The sequence below is a fragment of the Pristiophorus japonicus genome, unplaced genomic scaffold (genome assembly GCF_044704955.1).
Source record: "Pristiophorus japonicus isolate sPriJap1 unplaced genomic scaffold, sPriJap1.hap1 HAP1_SCAFFOLD_440, whole genome shotgun sequence".
Classification (NCBI taxonomy): domain Eukaryota; kingdom Metazoa; phylum Chordata; class Chondrichthyes; family Pristiophoridae; genus Pristiophorus; species Pristiophorus japonicus.
Window position 1 is genome coordinate 88,528 of NW_027254312.1, and position 16,244 is coordinate 104,771.

General features: G+C 51.7%; 1 protein-coding gene across 1 annotated transcript in view; it reads right to left on the reverse strand.

Annotated features, from left to right (window-relative positions):
• Positions 1 to 16,244, reverse strand: part of LOC139251753 (C-type lectin domain family 12 member B-like) — a 131,438-nt gene that overhangs the window by 82,309 nt on the left and 32,885 nt on the right. The window contains exons 4-5 of the mRNA XM_070873294.1: positions 6,250 to 6,621; positions 423 to 565 (exon numbers count right to left, since the gene is read on the reverse strand). Of these exons, the coding sequence (XP_070729395.1) occupies positions 423 to 565; positions 6,250 to 6,621 (515 nt within the window). The remainder of the gene's footprint in view (positions 1 to 422; positions 566 to 6,249; positions 6,622 to 16,244) is intronic.

The following is a 16,244-nucleotide window of genomic DNA, read 5'->3' on the forward strand; positions in this document are numbered from 1 at the left end:
CTTTACTCTGTCTCTCACCCCCTGTACCTGCCCTGGGAGTGTTTGATGAAACAGTGTAGAGGGAGCTTTACTCTGTATCTACCCCCCTGTACCTGCCCTGGGAGTGTTTGATGGGACAGTGTAGAGGGAGCTTTACTCTGTATCTAACCACCTGTACCTGCCCTGGGAGTGTTTGATGGGACAGTGTAGAGGGAGCTTTACTCTGTATCTAACCCCCTGTACCTGCCCTGGGAGTGTTTGATGGGACAGTGTAGAGGGAGCTTTACTCTGTATCTAACCCCGTGTTGTACCTGCCCTGGGAGTGTTTGATGGGACAGTGTAGAGGGAGCTTTACTCTGTATCTAACCCCGTGCTGTACCTGCCCTGGGAGTGTTTGATGGGACAGTGTAGAGTGGTGTCTTGATAGTCGGATTTTTTCTCACCTGCTCCTCCTTTGTGTTGATCACGGTGAGGTGCGAATTTTTGGAATCACACTGTTTTTTTGCTTTGTCCCAACTCACTTGCTGCGTGGAGAAGCTATAGCAGTGACCTTTGTGGCTCTGCCAGCCAGTTGGGCATGTGGAACCTGTGAATTGAGAAAGTCTTGATAAAGCGCTGGTAATGCTACGAACAGGAGGAGGCCCATTCAGTCCCTCGAGCCTGTTACACAGGAACAGGAGGCCCATTCAGCCCCTCGAGCCTGTTACACAGGAACAGGAGGAGGCCCATTCAGCCCCTCGAGCCTGTTACACAGGAACAGGAGGAGGCCCATTCAGCCCCTCGAGCCTGTTACACAGGAACAGGAGGAGGCCCATTCAGCCCCTCGAGTCTGTTACAGAGGAACAGGAGGAGGCCCATTCAGCACCTCGAGCCTGTTACACAGGAACAGGAGGAGGCCCATTCAGCCCCTCGAGCCTGTTACACAGGAACAGGAGGAGGCCCATTCAGCCCCTCGAGCCTGTTACACAGGAACAGGAGGAGGCCCATTCAGCCCCTCGAGCCTGTTACACAGGAACAGGAGGAGGCCCATTCAGCCCCTCGAGCCTGTTACAAAGGAACAGGTGGAGGCCCATTCAGCCCCTCGAGCCTGTTACACAGGAACAGGAGGAGGCCCATTCAGCCCCTTGAGACTGTTACACAGGAACAGGAGGCCCATTCAGCCCCTCGAGCCTGTTACACAGGAACAGGAGGAGGCCCATTCAGCCCCTCGAGCCTGTTACACAGGAACAGGAGGAGGCCCATTCAGCCCCTCGAGTCTGTTACACAGGAACAGGAGGAGGCCCATTCAGCCCCTCGAGCCTGTTACACAGGAACAGGAGGAGGCCCATTCAGCCCCTCGAGCCTGTTACACAGGAACAGGAGGAGGCCCATTCAGCCCCTCGAGTCTGTTACACAGGAACAGGAGGAGGCCCATTCAGCCCCTCGAGCCTGTTACACAGGAACAGGAGGCCCATTCAGCCCCTCGAGCCTGTTACACAGGAACAGGAGGAGGCCCATTGAGCCCCTCGAGCCTCTTACACGGGAACAGGAGGAGGCCCATTCAGCCCCTCGAGACTGCTCAATTATTCAGTTTGATCTTGGGGTATCTCGACCTCAACCCCGCTCGATTCCGTCACACAACAAAACTCTCACCACCCCCAGCCACAACAGCTTGTCGACGGAGAGAGTTCCAGGGAGGTTATGCTTGAATTGTATAATACTTTGGTTAGGCCACAGCTGGCGTACTGCGTGCAGTTCTGGTCGCCGTATTATAGGAAGGACGCGATTGGACTGGAGAGGTCGCAGAGGAGATTGACTGGGATGCCGCCTGGAATGGAGAATCTTAGCTATGAGGATAGATTGGATAGGCTGGGTTTGTTCTCATTGGAACAGAGGAGGTTGAGAGGAGAGCTCATCGAGGTGTACAAAATATCGAGGGGCCTGGACATAGTGGATAGTACGGGCCTATTTCCATTGGTGGAGGGGGCTATTATGAGGGGGCATAGTTTTAAGGTGGTTGGTGGAAGGTTTAGAGGGGATTTGAGGGGGGGGCTTCTTTATGCAGAGGGTTGTGGGGATCTGGAACTCGCTGCCTGGAAGAGTGATGGATGCAGAAACCCTCACCACTGTGAAGAGATGGTTGGACGGGCCCTTAAAGTGCAGTAACCTGCAGGGTTACGGACCGAGAGCTGGTAATTGGGATTAGACTGGATGACCTCTTGTTGGCCGCTGCAGATATAACGGTCAGTGCTGCAGGGAATCAAACACGGCCAGGGTGATCTCCTGGACTGGTGTCGATCGCCTGGATGGGTCGGAGAGGAATTGTCCCAGATATATTTCCTCCCTAAATTGGCCTGGGTTTCTCTCTGGTTTTGGCCTCTCCCAGGAGATCACACGGCTCCGGTTGGGGTAGAGTGTGGAATGTTTCAGTGTAAGGGGTGTCGCAGTTGTGTGGGGCGGACTGGTTGGGCTGGGCGCTCTTTGCCTTTCCGCCATTGTTCATTGTTCGTGGGTTTATCTGTGACCTTCAGGGCTGCTGACCGAGGGCCGTGCGGCTCTTTGTCGGCCGGAGCGGACACGATGGGCCGAAATGGCCTCCTCCCGCCCCCCCCTGTCAATTTCTATGTTTCTATCTCCACTCCTTGTTGAAAATGCAGCTCAGTGAATTCAGCTTCTCAAATTGGGTTACGTTCCGTCAATTCGCTCGAAGGAAGAAAGTCTTGTTGGTGTGATTGGAGACAGAGAGAGAGAGAGAGAGAGACATAAAGATTTCTCTCAGTCACCAACTCGGATATTTTCCAGAAACATAGAAACATAGAAACATAGAAAATAGGTGCAGGAGCAGGCCATTCGGCCCTTCTAGCCTGCATCACCATTCAATGAGTTCATGGCTGAACATGCAACTTCAGTACCCCCTTCCTGCTTTCTCGCCATAACCCTTGATCCCCCGAGTAGTAAGGACTTCATCTAACTCCTTTTTGAATATATTTAGTGAATTGGCCTCAACAACTTTCTGTGGTAGAGAATTCCACAGGTTCACCACTCTCTGGGTGAAGAAATTCCTCCGCATCTCGGTCCTAAATGGCTTCCCCCTTATCCTTAGACTGTGTCCCCTGGTTCTGGACTTCCCCAACATCGGGAACATTCTTCCTGCATCTAACCTGTCTAACCCCGTCAGAATTTTAAATGTTTCTATGAGGTTCCCCTCTCATTCTTCTGAACTCCAGTGAATACAAGCCCAGTTGATCCAGTCTTTCTTGATAGGTCAGTCCCGCCATCCCGGGAATCAGTCTGGTGAACCTTCGCTGCACTCCCTCAATAGCAAGAATGTCGTTCCTCAAGTTAGGAGACCAAAACTGTACACAATACTCCAGATGTGGCCTCACCAATGCCCTGTACAACTGTAGCAACACCTCCCTGCCCCTGTACTCAAATCCCCTCGCTATGAAGGCCAACATGCCATTTGCTTTCTTAACCGCCTGCTGTACCTGCATGCCAACCTTCAATGACTGATGTACCATGACACCCAGGTCTCGTTGCACCTCCCCTTTTCCTAATCTGTCACCATTCAGATAATAGTCTGTCTCTCTGTTTTTACCACCAAAGTGGATAACCTCACATTTATCCACATTATACTTCATCTGCCATGCATTTGCCCACTCACCTAACCTATCCAAGTCACCCTGCAGCCTCACAGCATCCTCCTCGCAGCTCACACTGCCACCCAACTTAGTGTCATCCGCAAATTTGGAGATACTACATTTAATCCCCTCGTCTAAATCATTAATGTACAATATAAACAGCTGGGGCCCCAGCACAGAACCTTGCGGTACCCCACTAGTCACTGCCTGCCATTCTGAAAAGTCCCCATTTACTCCTACTCTTTGCTTCCTGTCTGACAACCAGTTCTCAATCCATGTCAGCACACTACCCCCAATCCCATGTGCTTTAACTTTGCACATTAATCTCCTGTGTGGGACCTTGTCGAAAGCCTTCTGAAAGTCCAAATATACCACATCAACTGGTACTCCTTTGTCCACTCTACTGGAAACATCCTCAAAAAATTCCAGAAGATTTGTCAAGCATGATTTCCCTTTCACAAATCCATGCTGACTTGGACCTATAATATTATATACGAACACCCTGTATCGTTTTAAACAGCTCGCGTTCCCTACCATCTGTAGGCCTCAGGCTTTCTGTTGAGTCACGCTGTGAGATTGTACAAGAGGGAGACTTGTTTACCTGATGTACTGTCAAGAAGGTTCACACCGGGTACATGCATGCTGGCACCACTAGAGAGTGCAACTGGTGGAGACCGGGGGTGTCCCTGCCCTGTTGGCAGGGCCTTGTATAAAAGGCCGCACACCATGCTTGCACAATGCTCTGGAGTTTGGAATAAAGGACCAAGGTCACTGCAGTTCAAGTGCAACACATTGCCTTGTGGAGTCGTTCATAAGTACATCATAGACATGACGATTAGTATGGAGGCACAGCAAGTGATCAGGAAGGGCCAATGGGATCTTGGCCTTTATTGCAAAGGGGATGGAGTATAAAAGCAGGGAAGTCTTGCTCCAGTTATACAGGGTATTGGTGAGGCCACACCTGGAGTACTGCGTGCACAGTTCTGCTCTCCGTATTTACGAAAGGACGTACTTTGCTTTGGAGGCAGTTCAGAGAAGGTTCACTCGGTTGATTCCAGAGATGAGGAGGTTGACTTATGAGGAAAGGTTGAGGAGGTTGGGCCTCTACTCATTGGAGTTCAGAAGAATGGGAGGTGATCTTATCGAAAGGTATCAGATTATGAGGGGGCTTGACAAGGTGGATGCAGAGAGGATGTTCCCACTGATGGGGAGAGACTAGAACTAGGGGGCATGGTCTTAGAATAAGGGGCCGCCCATTTAAAACTGAGATGAGGAGGAATTTCTTCTCTCAGAGGGTTGTAAATCTGTGGAATTCGCTGCCTCAGAGAGCTGTGGAAGCCGGGACATTGAATATATTTAAGGCAGAGATAGACAGTTCCTTAACCGATAAGGGGATAAGGGGGCGGGCAGGGAAGTGGAGCTGTGTCCATGATCGGATCAGCCATGATCTTATTGAATGGTGGAGCAGGCTCGAGGGGCCGTATGGCCTACTCCTGCTCCCATTTCTTATTTCCTTATGTCTGTAGGCTGCTCGGTTGCTACGGTAGTGTGTCTCGTCCCCAGGCCTTCAGTTCGGTCACTATACTTTAGGATTGTAGGCCTCAGGCCTTCAGTTCGGTCACTATAATTTAGTCTGCAGGCTGCAGGCCTTGAGTTCGGTTGCTATGGTAGCACGTATAGGCCCCAGGCCTTCAGTTCGGTCACTATACTTTAGGATTGTAGGCCTCAGGCCTTCAGTTCGGTCACTATAATTTAGTCTGCATGCTGCAGGCCTTGAGTTCGGTTGCTATGGTAGCCTCTATAGGCCCCAGGCCTTCAGTTCGGTCACTAGACTTTAGGATTGTAGGCTGTTTGTTTGCTATGGTAGTGTGTATAGGCCTCAGGCCTTCAGTTCGGTCACTATAATTTAGTCTGCAGACTGTAGGCCCTGATTTTGGTTGCTACAGTAGCGTCTATAGGCCCCAGGCCTTCAGTTCGGTCACTATAATTTAGTCTGCAGACTGTAGGCCCTGAGTTTGGTTGCTACAGTAGCGTCTATAGGCCCCAGGCCTTCAGTTCGGTCACTTTAATTTAGTCTGCAGGCTGTAGGCCCTGAGTTTGGTTGCTACAGTAGCGTCTATAGGCCCCAGGCCTTCAGTTCGGTCACTATAATTTAGTCTGCAGGCTGTAGACCCTGAGTTTGGTTGCTACAGTAGCGTCAATAGGCCCCAGGCCTTCAGTTCGGTCACTATAATTTAGTCTGCAGGCTGTAGGCCCTGAGTTTGGTTGCTACAGTAGCGTCTATAGGCCCCAGGCCTTCAGTTCGGTCACTATAATTTAGTCTGCAGGCTGTAGGCCCTGAGTTTGGTTGCTACAGTAGCGTCTATAGGCCCCAGGCCTTCAGTTCGGTCACTATAATTTAGTCTGCAGGCTGTAGGCCCTGAGTTTGGTTGCTACAGTAGCGTCTATAGGCCCCAGGCCTTCAGTTCGGTCACTATAATTTAGTCTGCAGGCTGTAGGCCTTGAGTTTGGCCTTTCTGTGCACAGCCTTTCCGCACGGTCCCTTCAACCAGTTCTACATGCCTTCGGCCTTCTGAAATGCGAGTGAAATGACGGTCAGAGGGCAGGAGGTCAAAGGGCGGGAGGGTTCACGCAATTAGCTCCGACTCACCCATGCAGCGCTTGATCTCTTGACAAAGCGAGTCCTTCCTCTCGGTGGCCTGGACCAGGCTGGCAGTGCACTCCTGCACCTTGGCATCCAGCTCGGCGATGTTCTTCTGGGCCTCCGCGAGGCTTTGGTTGATGTGGGCACGATCGTTGGACAGCAAATTGATCCACTCCTTCAGGGTCTCGCTTTCGCTGACATACTCGGTCAGGTTCTGCCCCTGGGTCCCCACTTGGGCCACCAGCTCCTGTGCCTGGCCCCTCAGCCTCATCACGAGAGCTTGGGCCTCCTTGGCCTGGCCCATCAGGCCTTGGATCCGTGCTAGGCCGCCGTCCCGATCTCGTTGCATCTCCCGTAGCATCTCATTCACCTGTAGGACTGAGGGTGGGAATCATAGTGAGTAAGAGTGTGGGGTATATCACTGAGAGAGAGGGGTGCGGGGTACATCAGAGAGAGAGGGGTGCCGGGTGTACCAGAGAGAGAGGGGTGTTGGGGTGTACCAGAGAGAGAGGGGTGTGGGGTATATCACTGAGAGAGAGGGGTGCGGGGTATATCAGAGAGAGAGTGGTGTGGGGTATATCAGAGAGAGAGGGATGTGGGGTATATCAGAGAGAGAGGGGTGTGGGGTATATCAGAGAGAGAGGGGTGTGGGGTATATCAGAGAGAGAGGGGTGTGGGTTATATCAGAGAGAGAGTGGTGTGGGGTATATCAGAGAGAGAGGGATGTGGGGTATATCAGAGAGAGAGGGTTGTGGGGTATATCAGAGAGAGAGGGGTGTGGGGTATATCTGAGAGAGAGGGATGTGGGGTATATCAGAGAGAGAGAGGGGGTGCGGGGTATATCAGAGTGAGAGAGGTGTGGGGTATATCAGAGAGAGAGGGGTGTGGGGTATATCAGAGAGAGAGAGGTGTGTGGGGTATATCAGAGATGGAGGGGTGTGGGGTATATCAGAGAGAGAGGGGTGTGGGGTATATCGGAGAGAGAGGGGTGTGGGGTATATCAGAGAGAGAGGTGTGTGGGGTATATCAGAGAGAGAGGGGTGTGGTGTATATCAGAGAGAGAGGGGTGTGGGTTATATCAGAGAGAGAGGGGTGTGTGGTATATCAGATAGAGAGAGGGGTGTGGGGTATATCAGAGAGAGAGAGGGGTGTGGGGTATATCAGAGAGAGGGGGTGTGTGGTATATCAGAGAGAGAGAGGTGTGTGGGGTATATCAGAGACGGAGGAGTGTGGGGTATATCAGAGAGAGAGGGGTGTGGGGTATATCAGAGACGGAGGGGTGTGGGGTATATCAGAGAGAGAGGGGCGTGGGGTATATCAGAGAGAGAGGGGTGTGGGGTATATCAGAGAGAGAGGGGTGTGGTGTATATCAGAGAGAGAGGGGTGTGGGGTATATCAGAGAGAGAGGTGTGTGGGGTATATCAGAGAGAGAGGGGTGTGGGGTATATCAGAGAGAGGGGTGTGGGGTATATCAGAGAGAGAGGGGTGTGGGGTATATCAGAGAGAGAGGGGTGTGTGGTATACCAGAGAGAGCGAGGTGTGCGGGGTATATCAGAGAGAGAGGGATGTGGGGTATATCAGAGAGAGAGGGGTGTGGGGTATATCATAGAGGGAGTGGTGTGGGGTATATCAGAGAGAGAGGGGTGACGGGTATATCAGAGAGAGAGGGGTATGGGTTATATCAGAGAGAGAGGGGTGTGGGCTATATCAGAGAGAGAGGGGTGTTGGGTACATCAGAGAGAGAGGGGTGTGAGGTACATCAGAGAGAGAGGTGTGTGGCGTACATCAGAGAGTGGTGTGGGGTATATCAGAGAGAGAGTGGTCTGGGGTATATCAGAGAGAGAGGGGTGTGGGGTATATCAGAGAGAGGGGTGTTCGGTATATCACAGAGAGAGCGGGGTGTGCGGTATACCAGAGAGAGAGAGGTGTGGGGTATATCAGAGAGAGAGGGGTGTGAGGTATATCAGAGAGAGAGGGGTGTGAGGTATATCAGAGAGAGAGGTGTGTGGGGCATATCAGAGAGAGTGGGGTGTGGGGTATGTCAGAGAGAGAGGGGTGTGGGGTATATCAGAGAGAGAGAGGTGTGGGGTATATCAGAGAGAGAAGTGTGTGGGGCATATCAGAGAGAGTGGGGTGTGGTGTATATCAGAGAGAGAGGGGTGTGGGGTATATCAGAGAGAGAGAGGTGTGGGGTATATCTGAGTGAGAGTGTGTGGGATAAATCAGAGAGAGAGGGGTGTGGGGTATATCAGAGAGAGAGGTGTGTGGGGTATATCAGAGAGAGAGGTGTGTGCGGTACATCAGAGAGAGAGGTGTGTGGGGTATATCAGAGAGACGGGTGTGGGGTATATCAGAGAGAGAGGTGTGTGTGGTACATCAGAAAGAGAGGGGTGTGGTGTATATCAGAGAGAGAGGGGTTTGGGGTATATCAGAGAGAGAGGGGTGTGGGGTATATCAGAGAGAGAGAGGTGTGGGTTGTATCAGAGAGAGAGGGGTGTGGGGTATATCAGAGAGAGAGGGGTGTGGGGTATATCAGCGAGAGAGGTGTGTGTGGTACATCAGAAAGAGAGGGGTGTGGGGTATATCAGAGAGAGAGGGGTTTGGGGTATATCAGAGAGAGAGGGGTGTGGGGTATATCAGAGAGAGAGAGAGGTGTGGGTTGTATCAGAGAGAGAGGGGTGTGGGGTATATCAGAGAGAGAGGGGTGTGGGGTATATCAGAGAGAGAGGTGTGTGGTGTATATCAGAGAGAGAGGTGTGTGCGGTACATCAGAGAGAGAGGTGTGTGGGGTATATCAGAGAGACGGGTGTGGGGTATATCAGAGAGAGAGGTGTGTGTGGTACATCAGAAAGAGAGGGGTGTGGTGTATATCAGAGAGAGAGGGGTTTGGGGTATATCAGAGAGAGAGGGGTGTGGGGTATATCAGAGAGAGAGAGGTGTGGGTTGTATCAGAGAGAGAGGGGTGTGGGGTATATCAGAGAGAGAGGGGTGTGGGGTACATCAGAGAGAGAGGTGTGTGTGGTACATCAGAAAGAGAGGGGTGTGGGGTATATCAGAGAGAGAGGGGTTTGGGGTATATCAGAGAGAGAGGGGTGTGGGGTATATCAGAGAGAGAGAGGTGTGGGTTGTATCAGAGAGAGAGGGGTGTGGGGTATATCAGAGAGAGAGGGGTGTGGGGTATATCAGAGAGAGAGGTGTGTGGTGTATATCAGACAGAGAGGGTGTGTGGTATAACAGAGAGAGAGAGGTGTGGGTTGTATCAGAGAGAGAGGGGTGTGGGGTATATCACAGAGAGAGGGGTGTGAGTTATATCAGAGAGAGAGGGGTGTGGGGTATATCAGAGAGAGAGAGGGATGTGGTGTATATCAGAGAGAGAGATATGTGGGGTATATCAGAAAGAGAGGTGTGGGGTATATCAGAGGGAGAGGGGTATATCAGAGAGAGAGAGGTGTGGATATATCAAAGAGAGAGGGGTGTGGGGTCTATCAGAGGGAGAGGGGTGTGGGGTATATCAGATGGAGGGGTGTGGGGTACATCAGAGAGAGAGGGGTGTGGGGTACATCAGAGAGAGATGGGTGTGGGGTATATCAGAGAGAGGGGTGTGGTGTATATCAGAGAGAGAGGGGTGTGGGATATATCAGAGAGAGAGTGGTGTGGGGTATATCAGAGAGAGGGGTGTTGTGTATATCAGAGAGAGAGCGGTGTGGGATATATCAGAGAGAGATGGGTGTGGGGTATATCAGAGAGAGAGGGGTGTGGAATATATCAGAGAGAGAGGTGTGTGGGGTATATAAGAGTGAGGGGTGTGGGGTATAACAGGGAGAGAGGGATGTGGGTTATATCAGAGAGAGAGGGATGTGGGGTATATCAGAGAGAGCGGGGTGTGGGGTATATCAGAGAGAGAGGGGCGTGGGGTATATCAGAGAGAGAGGTGTGTGGGGTACATCAGAGAGAGAGGGGTGTGGGGTATATCAGAGAGAGAGGGATGTGGGGTATATCAGAGAGAGCGGGGTGTGGGGTATATCAGAGAGAGAGGGGTGTGGGGTATATCAGAGAGAAGGGTGTGGGGTATATCAGAGAGATGGGTGTGGGGTATATCAGAGAGAGAGGGGTGTGGGGTATATCTGAGTGAGAGGGTGTGGGATATATCAGAGAGAGAGGGGTGTGGGGTATATCAGAGAGAGAGGGGTGTGGGGTATATCAGAGAGAGAGAGGGATGTGGTGTATATCAGAGAGAGAGAGATATGTGGGGTATATCAGAAAGAGAGGTGTGGGGTATATCAGAGGGAGAGGGGTATATCAGAGCGAGAGAGAGGTGTGGGGTATATCAGAGAGAGAGGGGTGTGGGGTATATCAGAGGGAGAGGGGTCTGGGGTATATCAGAGAGAGATGGGTGTGGGGTATATCAGAGAGAGGGGTGTGCGCTATATCAGGGAGAGAGAGGTGTGGGGTATATCAGAGAGGGAGGGGTGTGGGGTGTATCAGAGAGAGAGAGGTGTGGGGTATATCAGAGAGAGAGGGATGTGGGATATATCAGAGAGAGAGGGGTGTGGGGTATATCGGAGAGAGGGCTGTGGGGTATATCAGAGAGAGAGGGGAGTGTGGTATACCAGAGAGAGAGAGGTGTGGGGTATATCAGAGAGAGAGTAGTGTGGGGTATATCAGAGAGAGAGGGGTGTGGGGTATATCAGAGAGAGAGGGGTATGGGGTATATCAGAGAGTGAGGGATGTGGGTTATATCAGAGAGAGAGGGGTGAGGGGTATATCAGAGAGAGAGGGGTGCAGGGTATATCAGAGAGAGAGGGGTGCAGGGTATATCAGAGAGAGAGGGGTGTGGGTTATATCAGAGAGAGAGGGGTGTGGGGTATATCAGAGAGAGAGGGGTGCAGGGTATATCAGAGAGAGAGGGGTGTCGGTTATACCAGAGAGAGAGGGGTGTGTGGTATATCAGAGAGAGAGGGATGTGGGGTACAGCAGAGAGAGAGGGGTGTGGGGTACATCAGAGAGAGAGGTGTGTGGGGTATATCAGAGATAGGGTTGTGGGGTATATCACAGAGAGAGTGGTCTGGGGTATATCAGAGAGAGAGAGGTGTGGGGTATATCAGAGTGAGGGATGTCCGGTATATCAGAGAGAGAGGGGTTTGGGGTATATCAGAGAGGGAGGGGTGTGTGGTGTATCAGAGAGAGAGAGGTCTGGGGTATATCAGAGAGTGAGGGGTGTGTTATATATCAGAGAGACAGGTGTGTGGGGTATATCAGAGAGAGGGGTGTGGTGGAAATCAGAGAGAGAGAGGTGTGTGGTATACCAGAGAGAGAGAGGTGTGTGGGGTATATCAGAGAGAGAGTGGTGTGGGGTATATCAGAGATAGAGGTGTTTGGGGTATATCAGAGAGAGAGGGGTGTGAGGTATATCAGAGAGAGAGGGGTGTGGGGTATATCAGAAAGAGAGTGGTGTGGGGTATATCAGAGAGAGACGGGTGTGGGATATATCAGAGAGAGTGATGTGTGGGGTATATCAGAGAGAGGGGTGTGGGGTATATCAGAGAGAGAGGGTTGTGGGGTGTATCTGAGAGAGCGGGGTGTGGGATATATCAGAGAGAGAAGGGTGTGGGGTATAAAAGAGAGGGGGTGTGGGTTATATCAGCGAGAGAGGGGTGCAGGGTATATAAGAGTGAGGGTTGTGGGGTATATCAGAGAGAGAGGGATGTGGGTTATATCAGAGAGAGAGGGATGTGGGGTATATCAGGGAGAGAGGGGTATGGAGTATATCAGAGAGAGAGGTGTGTGGGGTATATCAGAGAGAGAGGGTTGTGGGGTATATCAGAGAGAGAGGTGTGTGCGGTACATCAGAGAGAGAGGGGTGTGGGGTATATCAGAGAGAGAGGTGTGTGGGGTATATCAGAGAGAGAGGGTTGTGGGGTATATCAGAGAGAGAGGGGTGTGGGGTATATCAGAGAGAGAGGTGTGTGCGGTACATCAGAGAGAGAGGGTTGTGGGGTATATCAGAGAGAGAGGTGTGTGGGGTGTATCAGAGAGAGAGGGGTATGAGTTATATCAGAGAGAGAGAGGTGTGTGGGGTATATCAGATAGAGAGAGGTGTGGGGTATATCAGAGAGAGAGGTGTGTGGGGCATATCAGAGAGAGAGGGGTGTGAGGTATATCAGAGAGAGAAGGGTGTGGGGTATATCAGAGATAGAGTGGTGTGGGATATATCATAGAGAGAGGGGTGTGGGATATATCAGAGAGAGAGGTGTGTGGGGTATATCAGAGAGAGGGGTGTGGGATATATCAGAGAGAGAGGGGTGTGGGGTATATCTGAGAGAGAGGGGTGTGGGATATATCAGAGAGAGAGGGGTGTGCGGTATATCAGAGAGGGGGTGTGGGGTATATCAGCGAGAGAGGGGTGCAGGGTATATAAGAGTGAGGGGAGTAGGGTATATCAGAGAGAGAGTGATGTGGGTTATATCAGAGAGAGAGGGATGTGGTGTATATCAGATAGAGAGTGGTGTGGGGTATATCAGAGAGAGAGTGGTGTGGGGTACATCAGAGAGAGAGGGGTGTGGGGTATATCAGAGAGAGAGGGGTGTGGGGTATATCAGAGAGAGAGGGGTGTGGGGTATATCAGAGAGAGAGGTGTGTGGTGTATATCAGAGGGAGAGAGGTGAGGGATATGTCAGAGAGAGAGAGAGGTGTGGGGTCTATCAGAGGGAGAGGGGTGTGAGGTATATCAGAGAGGGGGTGTGGGGTATATCAGCGAGAGAGGGGTGCAGGGTATATAAGAGTGAGGGGAGTAGGGTATATCAGAGAGAGAGTGATGTGGGTTATATCAGAGAGAGAGGGATGTGGTGTATATCAGATAGAGAGTGGTGTGGGGTATATCAGAGAGAGAGTGGTGTGGGGTACATCAGAGAGAGAGGGGTGTGGGGTATATCAGAGAGAGAGGGGTGTGGGGTATATCAGAGAGAGAGGGGTGTGGGGTATATCAGAGAGAGAGGTGTGTGGTGTATATCAGAGGGAGAGAGGTGAGGGATATGTCAGAGAGAGAGAGAGGTGTGGGGTCTATCAGAGGGAGAGGGGTGTGGGGTACATCAGAGAGAGAGGGGTGTGGGGTACATCAGAGAGAGAGGGGTGTGGGGTACATCAGAGAGAGAGGGGTGTGGGGTACATCAGAGAGAGAGGTGTGTGGGGTATATCAGAGAGAGGGGTGTGGGGTATATCAGAGAGAGAGGGCTCTGGGGTATATCAGAGAGAGGGGTGTAGGGTATATCAGAGAGAGAGGAGTGTGAATTATATCAGAGAGAGAGGGGTGTGGGGTATATCAGCGAGAGAGAGGGATGTGGGGTATATCAGAGAGAGAGATATGTGGGGTATATCAGAGAGAGAGGTGTGGGGTATATCAGAGGGAGAGAGGTGAGGGATATATCAGAGAGAGAGGGGTGTGGGGTCGATCAGAGGGAGAGGGGTGTGGGGTATATCAGAGAGAGAGGGGTGTGGGGTACATCAGAGAGAGAGGGGTGTGGGGTACATCAGAGAGAGAGGTGTGTGGGGTATATCAGAGAGAGGGGTGTGGGGTATATCAGAGAGAGAGGGCTCTGGGGTATATCAGAGAGAGATGGGTGTGGAGTATATCAGAGAGAGTGGGGTATATCAGAGAGAGGGATGTGGGGTATATCAGAGAGAGAAAGGTATGCGGCATATCAGAGAGAGAGAGGTGTGGGGTATATCAGAGAGGGAGTGGTGTGGGGTGTATCAGAGAGAGAGAGGTGTGGGGTATATCAGAGAGAGAGGGGTGTGGGATATATCAGAGAGAGAGCGGTGTGGGGTATATCAGAGAGAGAGGTGTGTGGTTTATCAGAGGGAGAGGGTGTGGGGTATATCAGAGAGAGAGAGGTATGGGGTGTATCAGAGAGAAAGGGGTGTGGGGTATATCAGAGAGAGAGGGGTGTGAGGTATATCAGAGAGAGAGGTGTGTGGTTTATCAGAGGGAGAGGGTGTGGGTTATATCAGAGAGAGAGAGGTATGGGGTGTATCAGAGAGAAAGGGGTGTGGGGTATATCAGAGAGAGAGGGGTGTGAGTTATATCAGACAGAGAGGGGTGTGGGGTATATCAGAGAGAGAGAGGGATGTGGGGTATATCAGAGAGAGAGATCTGTGGGGTATATCAGAGAGAGAGGGGTGTGGGGTATATCAGTGAGAGAGATATGTGGGGTATATCAGAGAGAGAGGTGTGGGGTATATCAGAGGGAGAGGGGTGAGGGGTAGATCAGAGAGAGAGAGGTGTGGGGTATATCAGAGAGAGAGGGGTGTGGGGTATATCAGAGAGAGAGGGGTGTGGGGTATATCAGAGAGAGAGGGGTGTGGGGTATATCAGAGAGAGAGGGGTGTGGGGTATATCAGAGAGAGAGGTGTGTGGTTTATCAGAGGGAGAGGGGAGTGGGGTATATCAGAGAGAGAGCGGTGTGGGGTATATTAGAGAGAGAGGGGTGTGGGGTATATCAGAGAGGGGGTGTGGGGTATATCAGCGAGAGAGGGGTGCAGGGTATATAAGAGTGAGGGGTGTGGGGTATATCAGAGAGAAAGGGATGTGGGTTATATCAGAGAGAGAGGGATGTGGGGTATATCAGAGAGAGAGGGGTGTGAAGTCTATCAGAGAGAGGGGTGTGGGGTATGTCAGAGTGAGAGGGGTGTGGGGTATATCAGAGAGAGAGGGGTGTGTGGTATATCAGAGAGAGAGGTGTGCGCGGTACATCAGAGAGAGAGGGGTGTGGGGTATATCAGAGAGAGAGGGGTGTGGGGTATATCAGAGAGAGAGGGGCGTGGGGTATATCAGAGAGAGAGGTGTGTGGTTTATCAGAGGGAGAGGGGAGTGGGGTATATCAGAGAGAGAGGTGTGGGTTGTATCAGAGAGAAAGGAGTGTGGGGTATATCAGAGTGAGAGGGGTGTGAGTTATATCAGAGAGAGAGGGCTGTGGGGTATATCAGAGAGAGAGAGGGATGTGGGGTATATCAGAGAGAGAGATATGTGGGGTATATCAGAGAGAGAGGTGTGGGGTATATCAGAGGGAGAGGGGGCTGTGTGATATGTCAGAGAGAGAGGGGTGTGGGGTATATCAGAGAGAGAGGGGTGTGGGATATATCATAGAGAGAGGGGTGTGGGATATATCAGAGAGAGAGTGGTGTGCGATATATCATAGAGAGAGGGGTGTGGGATATATCAGAGAGAGAGGTGTGTGGGGTATATCAGAGAGAGGGGTGTGGGGTATATCAGAGAGAGAGGAGTGTGGGGTATATTTGAGAGAGAGAGGGGTGTTGGGTATATTAGAGAGAGAGGGGTGTGGGGAATATCAGAGAGAGGGGAGTGGGGTATATCAGAGAGAGAGAGGGGTGGGGTACATCAGAGAGAGAGGGGTGTGGGGAATATCAGAGAGAGGGGAGTGGGGTATATCAGAGAGAGATGGGTGTGGGGTATATCTGAGAGAGGGAGGGGTGTGGGGTATATCAGAGAGAGGGACGGGTGTGGGGTATATCAGAGAGAGAGGGGTGTGGGGTATATCTGAGAGAGAGAGGGGTGTTGGGTGTATCAGAGAGAGACGGGTGTGGGGTATATCGGAGAGAGAGGGGTGTGGGGTATATCAGAGAGAGAGGGGTGTGCGGTATATCAGAGAGAGAGGGGTGTGTGGTATATCAGAGAGAGGGAGAGGTGTGGGGTATATCAGAGAGAGAGGGGTATGGGATATATCAGAGAGAGAGGGGTGTGGGGTATCTATCAGGGAGAGGGTTGTGGGTTACATCAGAGAGAGAATAGTGTGGGGTATATCAGAGAGAGGGAGGGGTGTGGGGTATATCGGAGAGAGAGGGGTGTGGGTTATATCAGAGAGAGGGAGGGGTGTGTGGTATATCAGGGAGGGGTGTGGGGTATATCAGAGAGAGAGGGGTGTGGGGTATATCAGAGAGAGGTGTGTGGGGTATATCAGAGAGAGAGAGGGTGTGGGGTATATCGG